The sequence below is a fragment of the Maniola hyperantus genome, chromosome 11 (genome assembly GCF_902806685.2).
Source record: "Maniola hyperantus chromosome 11, iAphHyp1.2, whole genome shotgun sequence".
In the NCBI taxonomy this organism is placed as follows: Eukaryota; Metazoa; Arthropoda; class Insecta; order Lepidoptera; family Nymphalidae; genus Maniola; species Maniola hyperantus.
In genome coordinates, this window is record NC_048546.1 from 5,986,607 (window position 1) to 6,005,524 (window position 18,918).

At 35.4% G+C, this 18,918-nt stretch overlaps 1 protein-coding gene across 3 annotated transcripts in view; it reads right to left on the bottom strand.

The window, feature by feature from the left end:
• The window catches only part of LOC117986625 (organic cation transporter protein), a 28,209-nt gene extending 10,327 nt beyond the window's left edge, over positions 1 to 17,882 (bottom strand). The window contains exons 1-3 of one of the 3 annotated variants that reach the window (XM_034973499.2): positions 17,491 to 17,512; positions 4,564 to 4,675; positions 174 to 216 (exon numbers count right to left, since the gene is read on the bottom strand). In XM_034973499.2, coding sequence (XP_034829390.1) covers positions 174 to 196 — 23 coding nt within the window. In that variant the 5' untranslated portion in view covers positions 197 to 216; positions 4,564 to 4,675; positions 17,491 to 17,512. Of the gene's footprint in view, positions 1 to 173; positions 217 to 4,563; positions 4,676 to 17,490 lie in introns of all 3 variants that reach the window. The other 2 variants (XM_034973496.2, XM_034973497.2) reach the window with 2 other exon arrangements.
• Positions 17,883 to 18,918: the final 1,036 nt, after the last annotated feature.

The following is an 18,918-nucleotide window of genomic DNA, read 5'->3' on the forward strand; positions in this document are numbered from 1 at the left end:
AAATGTATACCACTATAAATTATTTATGCATGAGTATGACATGTGTATATAAACCCAAATTGTTTTTATGAAATAAATCTTAATTCTGTAATGCTTGTGATTTATATAAAAACTGTTAGTTGAAACCGGAAGCCAGATTATAAGAAAATGGATAGTAAATTATGTATACTCACTTTTCCTTAGCAGTCAGCACCATAATATCACTTGGCTTAAAACCTGAGACCCGAAAAGCATAACATTCACTGTACAATTTGTAAAAACTCATATACCTGTTTTATTCCATTAGTTAACTTAAGCAAATTGTAACAACTATAAATCATTTAAAAATACAATAAACACATGCAGCCCTAAATCCTAATACTTAATAAGTAGGTGGAGGTACCTATTATAAATATGAAAGTTTGGATATATTTATAATATGTTTGTTAATCCTTCACGCTACAATAACTAAACCAATTTGGCTGATTTGGAATGAAGATAGCTTGTATGACTTAATATAATTAGCTACTTTTGTAAGAATATTAAGAAAAACCCTTTAACCACGCGGATGAAGTCGCGGGCATCATCTAGTATTAATACTTGTAACGTTGATTCCTTAGGCCGCGATTACAACTGTAAGTTTTACTTACGCAAGTAGCTTACGTAATTAATTGACAACAAATTTAATAAGGTAAATGTACCTACTTGCAAGTTTACATTAGTAAATTTTTCCTAAGTTAATTATGTAAGCTACTTGCGTGAGTAAAACTTACAGGTGTATATCCGCGGCCTTGAGATCATTATTTAATATTAGTTATAACTGAGGATCAGTTAATTAAAATTAAAATATATTTAGGTACCTGCCTAAGTTGGGGGTTCAATCCCGGGCACGCACCTCTAACTTTTCGGAGTTATGTGCGTTTTAAGAAATTAAATATCACTCGCTTTAACAGTAAAGCAAAACATCGTGAGGAAACCTGCATGCCTGACAGTTCTCCATAATATTCTCAAAGGTGTGAGAAGTCACATACAACATTGGATAGTAATAATGATTTATTAAACAATCGCTAATTTACGAAAAGTACCTACTGATTAACCTACCTATTAGATTACCTACAAATTACAATTTATTAGAAAAAAGTCATTATTTCAATTATTTCTTAGGTACGTGCCTACTCGTAAATAATAATTGAACACGAATTAGGTACACTACAAACAATTTAATTTTGCTCTGAAGTTGATTAGCAATTAAAAAATCAATAGATTTTACACTGTTTAAAAATAATTAACTATCTGGCTACTAATAGCTGATAGTGATAAATGAAAAAATGTGGTGATAGCCTAAGGGCTAAGGGTTAATAAAGACTTTGGCCTCACATTAATTGGATAATGCATAAACGATCCTCTAACTTCGTACCTATCACTGTTTAAAATGTGAAGGAAAACATCGTTAGAAAAATTTCATGCCTGAGATTTCTTCATAATGTTTTAAAAAAGTGTGTAAAGTCTGCCAACCTGCACTTGGCCAGCGTGGTGGATTATGGCGGAGTGGAAATGGGTTTTGATTATGAACACCTCTTAAATACTCATAGATATTATGAATTAGGATTCTACGACTAAGTAGATATTATAACTTTATTATAAGTAGGTTACCTACCTACTTATTAGTAGAAAGAATTATGTCACTCAAATTATATTTTTCTCGCAATTTCTACTGTGTAATTCTGCAATACTTATAATTACTTCTGTTGTTCACCAGTGTCCTGAGTTATTTTCATGAATATAATTAAATAGGTAAGTCTAGACTGTAGCAGACGATAAGAAAAAAAAACTTTAAACTATTTTTAGAAATCTGTAACTTATTCATGATTGTCGTAGGTAAGTACTAAGTAGTTAGTTACTTATATTTTGAATCGTGTTAAAAAGATTCTTAAATTTAAAATTTATGTACACCTTATTAGATAACAATATACAGAACTTTTGCATTGCCATCCAATAAAATGCAAGTCTGTACTTATACTTAGTTGCGTTTTTTGAAATGGTAAATAATAAAATAAAGCATTCGTAAGCTCTTCATGCGCATGCATAATGATTGGAAAGTTTCTGGGAAATTATCAAAGCAAAAACACCCACACAATCCGAAAACCGTCTTGTTTTTATAAGCTTTATGTATGGGAATCATACTTATTATAAAAATCACAAAAAACTAAAAGTTTATCGAAATATAACTAAAATGAAAAAGTGTTAAATATGCAGTAGGTAGTATAGCTAAAAATAGTTATTTAAGTAGGTATATCTATTAGTGTCGCCGTCTGACTTATTTTATAATGTACTTTGCCTATATTTTCCCTAGTTGTTCAAATAAAAAAGCGACAGTTTTAAAACGTGTTCTTGGCAATAAGCCAGAATTTATTAAGCTGCTGAAAGAGCTCTTTTTATCAGAGGGTCATTCTGCATTGATTTTGAAATTGCATAATATTTTCACACCCGTCTTCATACAAGAAACTGGTGCTTAGGTACCTTGCTTAAACGTTTAATAAAATGTTCAAGATCACACTGTAAGACCTCAATAGATAATATTATTCTGATATATTAAGTATTTATTAGAAGTATAGATTATGTAAGTTTTTTATTTAATTGATGTAATTGATAATTGTACAGATAAGTAATAAGTAGGTACTCCTAGATATGCAGTGCTAATTAATTTGTACTTGAAGTCGGTTTATTTCATCATCTAGGCAATGTTTTGATTCCTGTTCGAAATAACACAAACATTTCCCATATTATTATTATATATTATTTGTTATCAAAATATGATGCAATGAATCAAATTCATTCACACACACAGAATTTAAAACAAGTGAGTATATTACATAGGTACTATAAGGTATGTAGGATATTCTGTCTGTAGCGCCAATTATACCCGACTATGTATATGTGGATTTACCTAAGTTTTTAAAAATCATGTGGGAACTGTTTAATTTTCCGGTAGAAAAGTATACTTACCTACGTCGCCGGGATGCAAATTATTTCTTTATCAAGTTTTGGACGTCAAGCGGCCGTGAAAAGGTTCTTCTAGACAGACAGACATACTTTCGCATTTAAAATATTCCGTTTTTAACCCGTTCAGTAATTTCAAAATATGATCTATACATTTTGATTACCAATTACCTAACTACATAAGTATGTTGAATAAGTACCACTTAATATCGATATGTTAAAAAGTCGCCATACCTACTTATATAGTTTGAAATTCTCAAATCCAATCTAAATCACACTTAATTTAGGGCATAGATAGACCTATCTGTCGCCATGGCGCAGCTGTGATATAGGTATTTAAAAATAAATACCAGCGTTCGTTAGCTTTTGACCTATTTTCAGCAAGACGAATAATTCTGTATGATTTATAAGGAATTTTAAACCAAAAATAGCAAATTTCTTGTTTAACAATCTGTGATGAGTCGACTATAGGTAATAATGACAAAATGACTCAGCGTAAATCAATGATATCAGGCTTGTTTAAACTAATAAATTAAATGGCAAAGATTGAATTTTAGTAATCTTTTGACAGGTTATTTAGCAACACAACATCGTTGCTAAATAAAAACGTTTGTCCAAAATTGTATGACCTTTTTTTAACCGACTTCAAAAAAGGAGGAGGTTCTCAATTCGTCGGAATCTTTTTTTTTTAATGAACAACTGATTGTTTATTATTTATTATTATTAATTTCGGCCGTTTTTCATTTGACTTTGTCGGCTTCAACTGTTAAAGCTCAAGCTGCACTGAATTTTTATTGTTTTTATTTTTATATACCTGCCATTTTTATATGCCACTATAGAAGAAATCTGAACTACAGTAAATCTTACGATTTTACAGTCAAACCTAAGATATTTGTCCTACCTAAGATACCAAGTCTTGATTATTGTAAAAGTGCGAGCAGTTCTGTGATAATCGTAAACGGACTTTTAACAGCGTTCAATCGGTAAATCTTAGGTTTTACCTCAAAGACATGGAAAAGTCCATATCCATATTATATACTATACTATATACTTACTATATCCATACTTATATTATAAATGCAAGTGTGTCTGTCTGTCTGTTCTGCTGGACCGTGAAAAGTCACGGCCCATCCATTCAACCGATTTTAATGAAATTTAGTACACAGATAGCTTGCATCCCGGGGAAGGACATAGGCTACTTTTTATCCAGGAAAATCAAAGTTCCCATGGGACTTAAAAAAATCTTAATCCACATGGACGAAGTCGCGGGCATCATCTAGTATTAACTAAACCTGAACGAATTGAACACCCCGTCCTCTCCACGGTATTTGTCCTGCCCCTAGATTATTTTTAAAAGGATTTATCGATTGCATGCTGGTAAAAGTCCGATTTTAACGATTATAATCCAAGAACAATTCCGGTAGGTCGGGACCTATATCTTAGATTTTACAGGAAAATGTATCATAGTTCGAGATTTTATACATTACATATTAATATCTATATTATATTAATACAATATTATGTATCAAATTTTTATAGGTTTGAGTTAAAGTAACTATTTCAATCTGGTATGGGTATAGGTACCTATGTTCTGGAACCGCAGCCACCGTCACCAGGGAAAGCATGTGCAGACCAGCCGTCAGTGCAGCCAGGATATGAAGGAAGAACTGGAAACCTTGATACCGCCCGAAATCTCCTGAAATTGTATAAAAAAGCATGTTTTAACTTTTAATATAAATTAAAGATAACTGCAGGTTTGGTTTAACATAAATTTCGAGCATACCTATCAAGTTTTGTACGTTATTTGCTCACAGATAACATACCTACTTAATTTGAATGCTCATGATATCAAGTGTGTTTATATTATTATTAACTATGACAATTTAACAGATCAGATATATAACACTGTTTCGTTGGCTAAACAATCAGCTTTATTTACTTTAGCATTTATGCAGCGTGGCACGGCGGCCGCGGCGCGGCGGCGTGCCAGTGCGCACTGCGCGTGCGTCCTTTGGGTAGATGTACCTATAGTCTGCGACAGGTTGAGATGCCAATCGGGGTATGAGGCGGGGGGAAATCCCGCATAACCGCACGTCACCCGCGTTCGCCCGCGTCGGGTTAGTGCGGGGGATGTGTGGGGCGTTCCCTTTCCGATTGCCATCTCGAACTGTCGTGTACTATACCTATCTTCCGTGTTTTGGTTTCATTTTATACCAATTTCAAAAACCGTGGCCGCGATTACACCTGTAAGTTTTACTCACAGTAGCTTACGTGAACAACAAATTACTAAGGTAAATGTGAACAGTTTACATTACGGGTAGTAAATATGTCGTAAGTTAATCACGTAAGCTACTTACGTGTGTAAAACTTACAGGTGTATCTGCGGCCTAACCTACCTATTTCAACGTACAAAAAGTTGAATTAAATTGTTATCAAAAGACATGGCTCCACTCCGTCTATCCATACTAATGTTATAAAAGCAAAGGTGTGTCTATGTATGCCTGCTTAGATTAATTATTCTATTCTATTAGAATAATTAATCTGAGTATGCCTGCTAGCTTTTCACGGCCCATCCGTTTAACCGATTTTAACCAAAGGCACACAAAAAATACTTAGCTTGCACCTCAGGGAAAGACATTTATGCAACTTTTGATCCCGGGAAATCAAAGAGTTCCCACGGGATTTTCAAAAATGTAAATGCAAATGGATGAAGTTGCGGGCACCATATCTGCCTACTTGGTACAGAAATAGCTTGCATCCTGGTCATACTACATAGACTACTTTTCATCTCGGAAAATCAAAGCGTTTCCACAGGAATTTTAATAGTTCGATCCACGAGAACGAAGTCGCGGGCAACATCCAGTAGGTAATAGTAATAGCCAATAGGTATGCGCTATGTCTATCTAGAAGTTATTCTTCTGTTACGTATTAAATTAATTATTAACATAATTTGGCAATTAGGTATATTGGATAAATATATTATATACGTACAAGTTCGTATTCACGTTTTCAATGTCAAATTCTTAAAGATGGAGGTTTATGAACGACTAGTTAATCCGGCCCGGCTTCGCGCGGGTGGGCTTACCTATTGCGTAGTCTACGTAGATAAATATGTATATAAGTACCTACCTACCTACCTACGATTAAAATTTTAAATTTTATGATTCTAGGTCAACGGCAAGTACCCTATAGGTTTCTTGACAGATAGACAGGCGGACAAAAAAGTGATCCTATAATGCGTTCCGTCCGATCCATTTTTGCCTTTTGAGGTACTGAACCCCAAAAAATTAGAGATCCCTCTGAAAATTGTAATAATATGCTACCCGTGCGAAGCCGGGGGCGGGTTGCTAGTAGAATGATAAAATCAATTGCAAAATTTGTACCAAACAGATCGACAAGAAACAGAGAAAGTTACTCAAAGTTGCGACCAAAATTCAAATCCGTTTAGAAGTTTCAGCGTGAAGCGTGCACAATTATTAGCAGTCAAAAATTAAAAAAATACTGTTTGGGCTCTATATATCGATAATAATGCTTTTAATGTATAGGAATCGTCCAGTTACAGTTTTAGCTTTTATTATATCTATAGATGTGCCTAATAGATTGGGAAACTGCTAATAGGTATCTTATACTTCTTAACATAGACAAAGACAACGTGCGTCAAATTACTTATAGTTATTGTTTTACTAGGTTTACTAATTGTTTTGCATGCCTAATATTTAAGGCGAAACATTTCTACTGGACAATTTTATGTAATAACATCTCGTTGTAAAATGTTTCCGCAAATAAAGAATCTTTGAATCTTTGAATCTTATAATACTACCTACCCACGTATTTTGTTAACATTGACATTGAACTCTGAACTTAGGTACCTATATATTGTTATCTTATACTTTAGCTAGGTAGGTACATGAACCTTGTACGGAATGGTTATTGACACTACCTAAACAATATTTTATCATTTAGTCTCTGTTATCATTAAATTATTTTTTTGATTCAAATAGGTAGGTACAAGTTAGCCCTTGACTGCAATCTCACCTTGTAAGTGATGATGCTGTCTAAGATGGAAGCGGGCTAATCTGGAAGGGGTATGGCAGTTTTTATTAAACCCACACCCCTTTGGTTTCTACACGGCATCGTACCGGAACGGTAAATCGCTTGGCGGCACGACTTTGCCGGTAGGGTGGTAACTAGCCACGGCTGAAGCCTCCCACCAGACCAGACCAGACATTTAGAAATTATAAAATTCCAAACCCCTGCCGGGAATCGAACCCGCAACCTCCCACTAATAAGACAACAGCGCTTACATCTGCGCCAGGAAGGTCGTCAAAGGATAAAGGTATATTGGTATTTGGTTTTCAGGGTTCCGTACCTAGTTACGCTGCACGTACCCGAAGGGTGCCAACGGGACCCTACCGCAGTTTGTATGTCCGTCCGCCTGTCTGTCAACGGGCTGTATCTCGTAAACTTAGTAGGTAGGGAGTCGAAATTTTCACAGAATGTGTATTTCTATTGCCGCTATAACAAAAAATAATAAAAATTTCAAAACGGCCGCCATGAAAATTAAAAAAAAAGTGTTATTTCTTGTAATCGTACAAGAAATACGTACTCTCACACGAAGGGTTCCGTGGCCCGGACCATCGGGTACGGACTACGGAATCCTTCGTGTGAACACATACTACTTAGGACTTCCTATTTCAGGTAGGGTGGAATAAGCCCTTTAAAAACGTGCTCTTGTACATTACATAAATCGTGAGTGCAATTTGAGAGGAATTTCGTCAATTACTTACCTATTATGTATAAGATTTTTAACTTTTAAAAGTGAAGGGCCAATTAATAAATACCTACGTTGAATTTTTGTACTTATTTAATTTAAAAAAAAAATTCTTCGATTAATTTCTCAGAACAGATTAACACAGTTGAAAACCTTGACCAAAATATTGCTACAATTGAAATAAGAGACGTTGTTATAGTTAATCACAGTAGTTAATTCAATATTATTAAGTCTTTGTACCTATCTACCTAACGAATAACGATCACTAATATCTAAAAAACAATTAATTACAAGTTACAAGTTTTTGGCTATCTCGTACCTACAAGGTATAAAAATAATAAACGCCTGCGTATATTTATCGATCGATCATAATTTGATGTTTAATATTTGAGAAGATAGGTATACCTAGATAGGACCTAGGTTACCAGATTCGTGAAATGAAAATAAATTATTCATCCAAGTGAAAATACGATTCGAAGTGGCAGTCAATCATTACTCAAACAGTAGGTACAAAACGTGCGTACGCTTGTGACGGAGCCGTCAAAACTCAAAACACTTACCAATCAAATGAGTGCACAAGCGTACTTGTCCGTTTTGTACGCGTAAGTTTTGGTCTTTTACACATCCCGTGGGAACTCTTTGATTTTACGGGATAAAAAGTAGCCTATATCCATTGAATTATAATACTCAAGGATGCAATCTGTATCAAATAGATGATGTTTGCGACTTTGTGTCGCGTAGGCCTTCTGTGTGGATTAAGGTTTTTAAAAGTCCCGTGGGAGCTCTTCGATTTTTCGGGGCAAAAAGTAGCCTAGCTAGGTATGTCCTTCCCTGAGCAAGCTACTTCTGTGCCATTCGTTAAAACCGGTTAAACGGATGGGCCTTAAAAGGCTAGCAGACAAACACACACACCTTCGTATTTATAATGTGATATTAGTGTGGATATGGATTAAGTAATAGGTACCTAAAACTTATAAACACCTGTCTTTATAAATTTTGTTGAAAGAAAACGAGAGAACACAATTTGCATAAAATTACCGCATCTAGATTGTACCTACCTACCTATTAGGTATTATTTAGATAGGTAAAATATCTTTGAACGAGATAGGTACTAAACGTCAGTTCTACGTAAACTAGCTGATTCTGAAATTAGGAGTAATGGAGATCGGATGTGCGGTTTCTTTCCTGCAATCAACCACTTTACCATAACACTAAGTAACGTATTTGCGTATAATGCAAGGTGACAATGTACCTAACCGTCTCATCTCAACCCATCGAGAACGAGTCTCCTGTCAGAATAAGAAGGCTTTAGGCCATTTTCCATCACGCTGGCAAAGAGCAGCTTGGCAAACTTCACACGACTTTGAGAACATTATGGAAAACTCTCAGACATGCAGGTTTCCCCACGATGCCAATGTTTTCCTTCACCGTTAAAGTACTTAGGTGAATAATCTAAATGTACAAAATGAAAAGCTGACTGACTGATCTATCAACACACAGCTCAAACTACTGGACGGATCGGGCTGAAATTTTGCATGTAGATAGTTATAATGACGTAGATACCGCTAAGAAAGGATTTTATGAAAATTCAACCCTAAGCGGGTAAAATAGGGGTTTGAAATATGAGTAGTCTACGCGGATTAGGTCGCGGGCTTAAGCTAGTTGTTTAATAAAACTCACATAACTCCGAAAAGCTGGTGAACCCCGGACCCCCCGGAATAGGCTGATTGCGCCGTGCCGTTGCGCGTCGCGTCGCGGCGAAGAAGTCACGAGCACGTCGTGCTAATTATCATAAACATTAAAAAATCGGCCAAGTGCTAGTCGGGCTCGCGCACCGAGGGTTCCGTACTACAATCGTATTTTTTCGACATTTTGCACGATAATTCAAAAACCATGATGCATAAAAATAAATAAAAATATATTTTAAAATGCACAGGTAAAGCCCTTTCATATGATACCCCACTTGATAAAGTTTTCTTACTTCGAAAATTGAAAATACTAATTTTTAGATCATGACCACAATTTAAATATTTTTGTGTGATGTAAACCTATGTTCACGGTTTTCAGATGTTTCCCCTTATGTCTGCTATTAGACCTACCTACCCATAATCTGCCAAATTTCATGATTCTAAGTCAACGGGAAGCACCCTGCAGGTTTCTTGACAGACCGACAGACTGACAGACAACAAAGTGATCCTATAAGGGTTCCGTTTTTACTTTTGAGGAACCCTACTAAAAGATCTATAACTCAACTATATATCTATAGATCTATAGAGCTTTAACTCAAAGATAATAACTGATAGGGCGATAACGTGATAAAAGACGACATATTGGCCAATCAACAACGTGTGAGTATGAGCGATGTGATAATAGTGCGTTGTTACTCAATTGACTGATTAGTGCATTACAGCTTCATATCTATCAAACTTATTATCACTTCCCCATACCCAGCAGAGAAAATAATTCTCACAATTTGAGTTACTTAATAAATCTAATAGCTATTAATTTTCTTATTAATTAAGAGCAACGACTGAGTTTCTTGATGGTTCTTCTCGGTAGTAGTTAGGTAGGAATGGCATTAAAGCCTGACCAGATATACAGGGTGACCGGGGATGTGACGTCTAAAAGAAAAATTTGAATACCTTATATTAAGGGGTATCCAAATCACCCCCATGTATGTTGAACGATTTTCAGTAGTTTAGGAGATATGAATTTTTTCATATTTTTTTCATAATTTTCATCCGTCAGTGGTTTTTTTTTTCTTTTTCTGTAGAACGTTTTGGGACATTTTTTTTCGTGGTAATTAGTAACCATAAGTTCAACTATTTCCTAAAAAATACCGGTTAACCTAGGCTATCGGGCCAATTCTCCTGTACACAATTTCTAAACCTAAACTAAATTAACAGGTTTAAATCTAGTGCTATCCTTTTCTGCAAGCAACATTATGAAAGGGATAGCAATAGATTTAGACATATCATTTTAGTTTAGTTTAGAGATTGTGTACAACGGAATTAGCCACATTATGGAACTTTACTAAAATTTTATCGAAAGTTCAAAATTATTGTTCGAGCGCAGTAGTTACAAAACTTCAAGACTTGAAAAAAAAATTAAAAAGGAGGATTAGTAATTTAGGGTACCGTTGTAACCTTCGGGTACGGAACCCTAAAAACGATTTCATCGTCCATTCTAATAGTTAAATGGAAATTGGACTAAGAGCTAGAGCGCACCACGGTGCGTTAAATTGCAGTGCGTTTTAAAATCCGCAAATTTGAATTTTAATCTATTAAAATCCTGTGCTGAATTAATTCCGCAGTGCGCGCACTTCATAGAGCTAGCGCGCACTACGGAAAATTTCCATACTTTTTTTCCGCAAAATCTATAAACTATAGAACTATATTCAAGCGCGCGCACTGAGGCATTAATTCCGCACCGGATTTTGATATAATTAAGTAAATTCTTTACGGATTTTAAAACGCACCTCAATACCCCGCACCGTAGTGCGCGCTAGGTCTAAGTAACTGCGGAGAAAGAGTGGCTATTTAAAAAAAATCGTTTGACATGGAAATTATGTTTCTTCAAGGATAATTACAATTGTTACGTAGTTATCAACGTTCAATACTGGCGTAATGCCAATAGTAAACATTCGTATTTTGTTTGCACATGAACCAGATGTCGCCGGAAATGTAAGAATAGGTTCAATAATAAAAGAAATTATAGTTTATTTATTAACAGTTTGCTGATCCTAATCATTTATTAATCTACCGGTTTCGCACGGGTAACTTATTACAATTTTCATAGGGATCTAATTTTTTTGAAAATAAAATATAGTCTATGTCACTCAAGAATAATATAGCTTTCTACGGGGGAAAGAATTTTCAAAACCGCTTCAGCAGTTCCAGAGATTACCCCCTACAAGTAGACTTACAAACTTTACCTCTTTATAATATTAGTATAGGTTTAAGGCTATGAAAACTTACACACGTGGTAGTAGGGAAAGTAATTCCCTTAAATATTATTAGGAAGGTAGGTACTTAATCACTTTCGATTTTTCCAGATTCTGAATCTGAAAGTCAGGTTGGTGTAGATCTCATTTTTTGGGGCAAAATAATGAAAATCTTCGGAGATAATGATGGAGAATAGAAATCAACATTAAATGGCTCGCAAATAGTGCTGCGATTATTTTCTTTAGAGGTTGTTCAAAACCATGATAATTCGGTGGTAAAACAATCTAGCCTGATAAATAAAATTACTTTAAATGAAGAATCCATCTATCTTATAATGATTTACATAAAGGTAGATAGGTAGGTAGTTAGGTACTAGTTACTACCTTCCTTCTAATCGATACAAATAAAAACTGTTAAGTAGGTACTACGTAATTAACTACTACGTAAAAATTCCGTAAGTAGAAAGGTCAGTGGAAAGGTTAATTTGGTGAACAAAATTTCATCGTACAAAGAATAACGAACAAATAATATCATTATACAGAAGTTATGTAAGTAAACCTAGTAACTACTACCATCCAGAAAAAATCTGTGCTGAATTTGTTTAATAGCGCAGTTATTTACTCTATCCCTCCCTTAATCTTTTCTTAGTAGGTACGAATGTAAGGTAGGTCTGTATAGTCACGAAAAGGTCATCATAGGCATTGACCCGCTAAAATGCGCAGTGAACACAGTATGTAAATGAGCACGAGCCTTGCACGAGCTCTTTTCAGTCAGATAAATAATTTGGAGCACAATTAATCGTTATTTTTAACCGACTTCCAAAAAAGAAGAGGTTCCATACCTACAAACGCATTTAAATTTCATTTTTAAAATAGATTTATCAAAGAAAACAATTGGCTAACTATAATGATCCAATAAAGTGGTGATAGTCTAGTGGTCACTGCTTGACTTTCACTAAAAATATGGATTCAGCAGCCTAGAAAAACTATCCAGGAATAAAATCTTCTTTTAGCAAAAAAAATGTGCGGTCATATTAGCAGGGACAATTTACTTGTTTTAAAATATTATCCCTGGCATAAGGTATTGTATTTTTAAGTAAATATAATTATGTATAATGTATAATATATTTTCCAGACTAACCAAATCATATTTAAATATGAACATAATATTATGACGTGTAAAATAATATCTAGGTATACCTAGATATCAACCATATCACTATTCGAAGCATATTGCGAGTGATAAATATAAATTTAGTACGGTTGTTACTGATAAGGGACAATATTATTATGACCTTATAATATTGTACAATAATCATGTGCTGTTTGTTGCCTACTGGGTACTAAAATAATAAAGATTTTTTTAAAATATTAATAATAATTTGTTAAAATATAATGTAATTAGTAAAATTTTATAACATAAATACTAGCTGATGCCCGCGTGTATTGAGGATTTTAATTTTTAAAACTAGATTATTATCCATACTTAATATTATAAATGTGAAAGTGTCTGTCTGTCTGTCTGCTAGCTTTTCACGGCTCAACCGTTCACCCGATTTTGACGAAATTTGGTACAGAGATAGCTTGCATCCCGGGGATGGACATAGGCTACTTTTTATCCCGGAAAATTTAAGAGTTCCTACAGGATTTTTTAAAAACCTAAATCCACGCGTACGAAGTCGCGGGCGTCAGCTAGTTATCTATAAATATACCAAATCGCATTCAATCCATTCAAAAGTTTCTGCGTGATGCGTGAAGTTAATATAAGTACAGCCAGACAAAAATAAAAATATATGTTTGGCCTCTATAATCTACCTAGATAGGTACATTAGGTAGGTAATATTAGTAAAAGTTCCCTCGACTTAAACTTTCAAAATAGGTATACCGGTAACATAATAATAGTAGGTACCTAGGTATATTTTTAAAGTTTTTGTTGGAGTTTTATGCACATAGGTAATTCGTCCACTTCTAGTTTGTTTATACAGAGAGTAATATAAGTACATATTATAAGTAGGTATAGTAAAGGTGCATAATAATTAAATGTATCTAGGTACAAATAATTTCAAAATAAATGTATAACTAGATGATGCCCGCGACTTGGTCCGCGTAGATTTAAGTTTTTAAAAATCCCGTGGGAATTCTTTGATTTTCCGGGATAAAAAGAAGCCCATGTACTTTCCCAGGATGCAAGCTATCTCTGTACCAAATCTTGTCAAAATCGGTTGAACGAATGAGCCCTGAAAGGCGAGCACACATACACACTTTCGTATTTATAATATTAGTATGGATATAAATGAATGACTTGATCTACCTAGTGCCTACGTATTTAGTCCGATACGGTGCTTACATAATGTAATACAACACCAATCCTTGAGGAAACCAAACCAAATCTGACACACATAGATACCTAACAATAAACTTGTGACTATCTCACTATACCCACTAACCACTTAAGTAAATTGATTTTAAGTTTCCTACTTAAGGATAAATCGATACCTAACTTAGTAGGAATCTATTTATAATACCTACATAATTCATTAATCATAATAATCCAATTATAAAAGACAAAGTATAAGGAAACGGAAACGTACAACATTTTGATATAAAGTAGGTTAAATAACTATTATAGCTGTTTGGCTCTTGCTCAAAAAAAATATTATTGGCAATCTGAGTTGACAGCACTTAAATTATTTAGTTTATTGTAACAAAGCTGCAATAAGTACGCAAAAAATATTAAAAAGACCTTTGACAGTCGCCTTTTGGTAGATTCTTTCGACGATTCAAAAGCAATTTATTTAAATAAGAAATCTTTCTATTTCTCTTCCCATTTTCTAACAGGTTCAGCATTGTGGACTATAATTTTAAAAAATTTGGAGAAGTTTTCTTAATTATGCAAGGTCAAACATGACTAATATTTCCTCTCAAACGATAAAGCTTGCGCTAGGCCTGTCCCCTAGTTCCGAGCGATAAGACGTATAAACACAAGGATTCTGTAACTGAAAAAGAAAATGGTCCTCAAGCAAGGCGCACTATTGTGTTCCTGGTGCGCCTCATTATGGTGTTTAACAACCTACAATATATTATATATTTTTAAATTTTGTGATTTACGATCAGTCCGAGGACTTTTAGCAAATTAGGTGTAGGTTATTGCTATAATATAGTGACATTTTATTGGTCCGAGGGAGAGTCTACTTAGAGTTTAGACTGACGTCGCTGCCTGGCTGGGTTGGACGATAGAACGAGTTCGATCCCGTAGCCCAACCACCAGGCGACGTGTGGTACACTGTAGGATTTTAATCAGCACGAGTCCGACATAACCTCCGTACCTCCCCTGGCTAGGTGATACCCATGATGAATTTTCTCATGGAAAAAAAAAACTGGTGCAATATTACAACGGGTATAGAGTTAGATTAGATAAATTAGAACCGTCGATCTTTTGGTTATTAGTCCGCGCCTTGACAGCAAACTGTTACAATTCAATATAATGTACAATTCAAGTACAAAAGATATCTACCTATTTAAATAATTAAAAAAAACTATCATTGGAGAAGGACACACTTCTTCGATCGACATGCCTACTGAAGTATGTAGTTTGAAACAAACAAAAGTAAACACAAACTATTTATAGCTGACAGGCTAAACGGTTGTTTTGTTATGCTAAAACTCGTGACATCACAATATCACTAGGTTCTCTTGAACAATAATTAACACATTACCTACTGTTTCAACTTTGATAGCGATGGTTAGAATCAACTAGACGATGAAGGTTTAACCTCATTAGTTATTACTTATCAGCATCACTCAAAATGTCGTCACCAGGAAATATAAAAACATCCTATTACCATAATATTGTTAGAAGGAATTTACGCATGATTTATTTGATCGATTTTACTTATTACTTCCTCTAATGAAAAAGTATATCTTCTATATTTTTATACATATATTACAATCATGATCACCATTCACTCTCAGGCATGCAGGTTTTATCACGATGTTTTCCTTCACCGTTAAAGCAAGTGATATTTCATTTCTTACAACGCACCTAGCTCCGAACAGTTGATGAGAAGGTGCATGCCCGGGTCGAACCCCATGTCCCCGAATTGGAGGCCGACAACTTAACCTCTAGGTTACCACTGGCTTGCCGCTTGTCAGCTACTCTCTTGCGTCTTGCGTGATCAGTTGATCACGTACGATATTCGCTTGGGATTTCATTGAAAACTATAATAATACCTATTATTCCGATTCTTGTACCTAATCATAAAAAGACATCGATTGTGCCCATCTACCTTTAAAGAGCATATTTAATATTCATGCATAACACGCACATGCTATCAAGGTTGGCCGATTATTTTGTGATTTTCTTTTTATGGTTATGGAACATACCCATATACCTGCCTTCGGTGTGAAATGAATACATTTTAATTTATGTGCTGTTAAATTTCAAGGCAGGGTCACACGCCACCGTTACCACGTTAAGTAGTAGGCAAGTAGGTAGGTACTAGGTACTAAAATTTTTAATATTAGGCCAACTGCCGATACTTGATCGAACCGTAACAGTTTCGTAAGCATGTCAAATCTTTATAGATCGGGAAATAACTCGTAGCATATACCATGATGTCATGGTTAGAATGAATCTTCAAATTTCATACTTATATACTGAGTAGGTGATCTATATATACTTAATACTTACTTTAAAGAGGAAAGATTTGCATGTTTATAATCGATAAACTCTGAAACTACTGAACCGGTTTTAATAGTCCACCACGCTGGACTAGTCAAGTGCGGATTGGCAGCCTTCACACACATTTGAGAACATTATGGAGAATTCTGAGCCGTGCAGGGTTCCTCGCGATGTTTCCCTCGACAGTTAAAGCAAGTGCATTCAATAGCTTAAAACGCAAAATCAGTCCGAAGAGTTAGAGGTACGTGCCTGGGATTGAACCGCCGACCCCCCGAACAGGAGGCCGACGTCTTAACCACTAGGCTATCACCGTTTTCTCCATCTAGTGCTACCTATTAATTTCGCTTGGAACTAAATAAAAGCTCCAATATTTTATTACTATATCAATAACTACTACTGAGGAAATAAATTGATTCATTGGGAGTTAGAATTTCAGTCATGGTTTTCAGCGCCGCGCCCGCCTAAGCGCCTGTCAAAGTTTTGCGGGTGCATCTTCCGAACTAGAATTGCAGATGGACGTTAAAATGCTACATCTGGTAATTAGCTTGTTATTTGTTACAAATGTTACCGATGTTAGGGCAAAAGCGAACTAACACAAGAATAGGTATTCAAATAATTTCCGCATTATGTGAAAACTAAAATAGCTAAGCAGGTATTTTTATACCTATTAGAATAAAGAAATGCAGGAAATTATATCTATCACCATGCAAAAAGCTCATAAAATATTTTATGCCTATCATGACACCCGAAGGTGCATTCGCTATAAATAATGTTGGGGCATGGTTGGTTGGGGCATTACGATTTACATCAAGTAGGTATAGGTACCTACTTACCTACCTACCGGAACCTTGAAACATTCCATTTGATATAAAAATGAAAGCTCTTTCGCCTTCACTCGATCACTTGAGCCCACACGAAGTTTGCGACACGTGCAATCGGTATTCTGACCGCAAGACCGGCTTGATCAAAAAACAGGGCAACACTCATTAACATGTGTACTTACTTACGTGCGTTACTTCGAACATGCGTGATTTTTTTTATATAATCCCAGCAGTATGCGATTCCATCGATAAGAAGTTTCATCACCATATGTTCCGAAAAGTTCAGTTCACTCACCTAGTTTCCCCATCATTTCCTCTAAAGCGTGCTCCTTGTCCATGATATCTTTAGTGGATCCTGGTTGTGTTGAAGTGTTGTCGGTGTTCTGTAAAGAACCACAAGCACCATTGATGTATAAAGCCTATAAAGTGTGGGAGCACGCGACACTGGCGGCGATAATGCGAGGAACAGACGCCAGACACGAATGCCGGCGGACGAGCGAATGGACGGCTCGTCGTGGCGCCGCCGACTGCCGACACCGTGGCGGTCGGTTACCGCAATCGAACAAAAAAACTAGCACCTCCTTATCTCCATTAACTCATACCTCACAAGCAAATACCTGCGTGCCTGTGCCTGCACAAAATATGAGCGTCAGCCACACGAGTACGTCGGCGATGCACAAACATCTCAATCACCGATCTAGCTACTTAATAGAAAATATCTACGACTACCAGCATATCTGTCAAGCTCAAAAAACGAGAACGCTCACTGAACAAAATAGCAGCCCACAATATAAGCGTTGTGGTTTCTTTAAAGATCCACATCGCGAAATTCGTGTTAAACCTTTTTTAAACGCCCATCACCATGACTTACGGCAACCACTGAACGATGATCACATAGGGAATTTGTTATCATGAAATTAAATATCTGCTGCGTTCGTAACTCGTAGTTGCACTACTACAACTAGGCATCAGACGTCAGAGCTTTTCTTCACTGCCGCAATGCGTCGTAGTCAAATCTCACGAAAGCCGCGAGACGAATTTTGCTATGTGGTCGTTCTATGCTTGCCACAACCCGTTATGGACCTTTTAATAAGTGCCATAACACAACACAACATGAGTAACAGCTCACTGTGTATGGAGCGGTGAACAAAATCCAGTTAGCCTTAATGATAGCCGACCTCCGGTAGGCGGGAGCACTAGAAGAAGAATAACAAGGATGTTTTAAAGAAAACAGAACCATTATGAGCTGTTTTATCGCTCAGTGAGCGTTTTCGTTCTATAAGCGTAACATAATAATATCCATAGGGAGCCTAAAGTTCAATAATGATAATATAGAGTTTATTAATAATTAATTAATTAAATTTTAATAATTATGGCTAATATTCTTTAAAAAAATAAAAATAAAAATTATAAACTAATTTAAAGACGTACCTATGAGGTACCACTTTATAATAATGTATAAGTTTTTATACATATATATAGTATAATAATGTATAGTATAGTATAATAGTGTATAGTATAGTAATGTATAAGTTCTTAGAAATAAAACAGTCACGTTTTATTTACGCTATGCATGCTTTGTTTATTCAGGCATTAACGTTTAATAGGGTTGTTCTTGTATATATCTAATCATGGGAACTACTGAATCGAGTTTGGTTTTTATTTTTATTTTATTCAGATACAAGTTATCCCTTGACAGCAATCTCGCCTGGTGGTAAGTGAT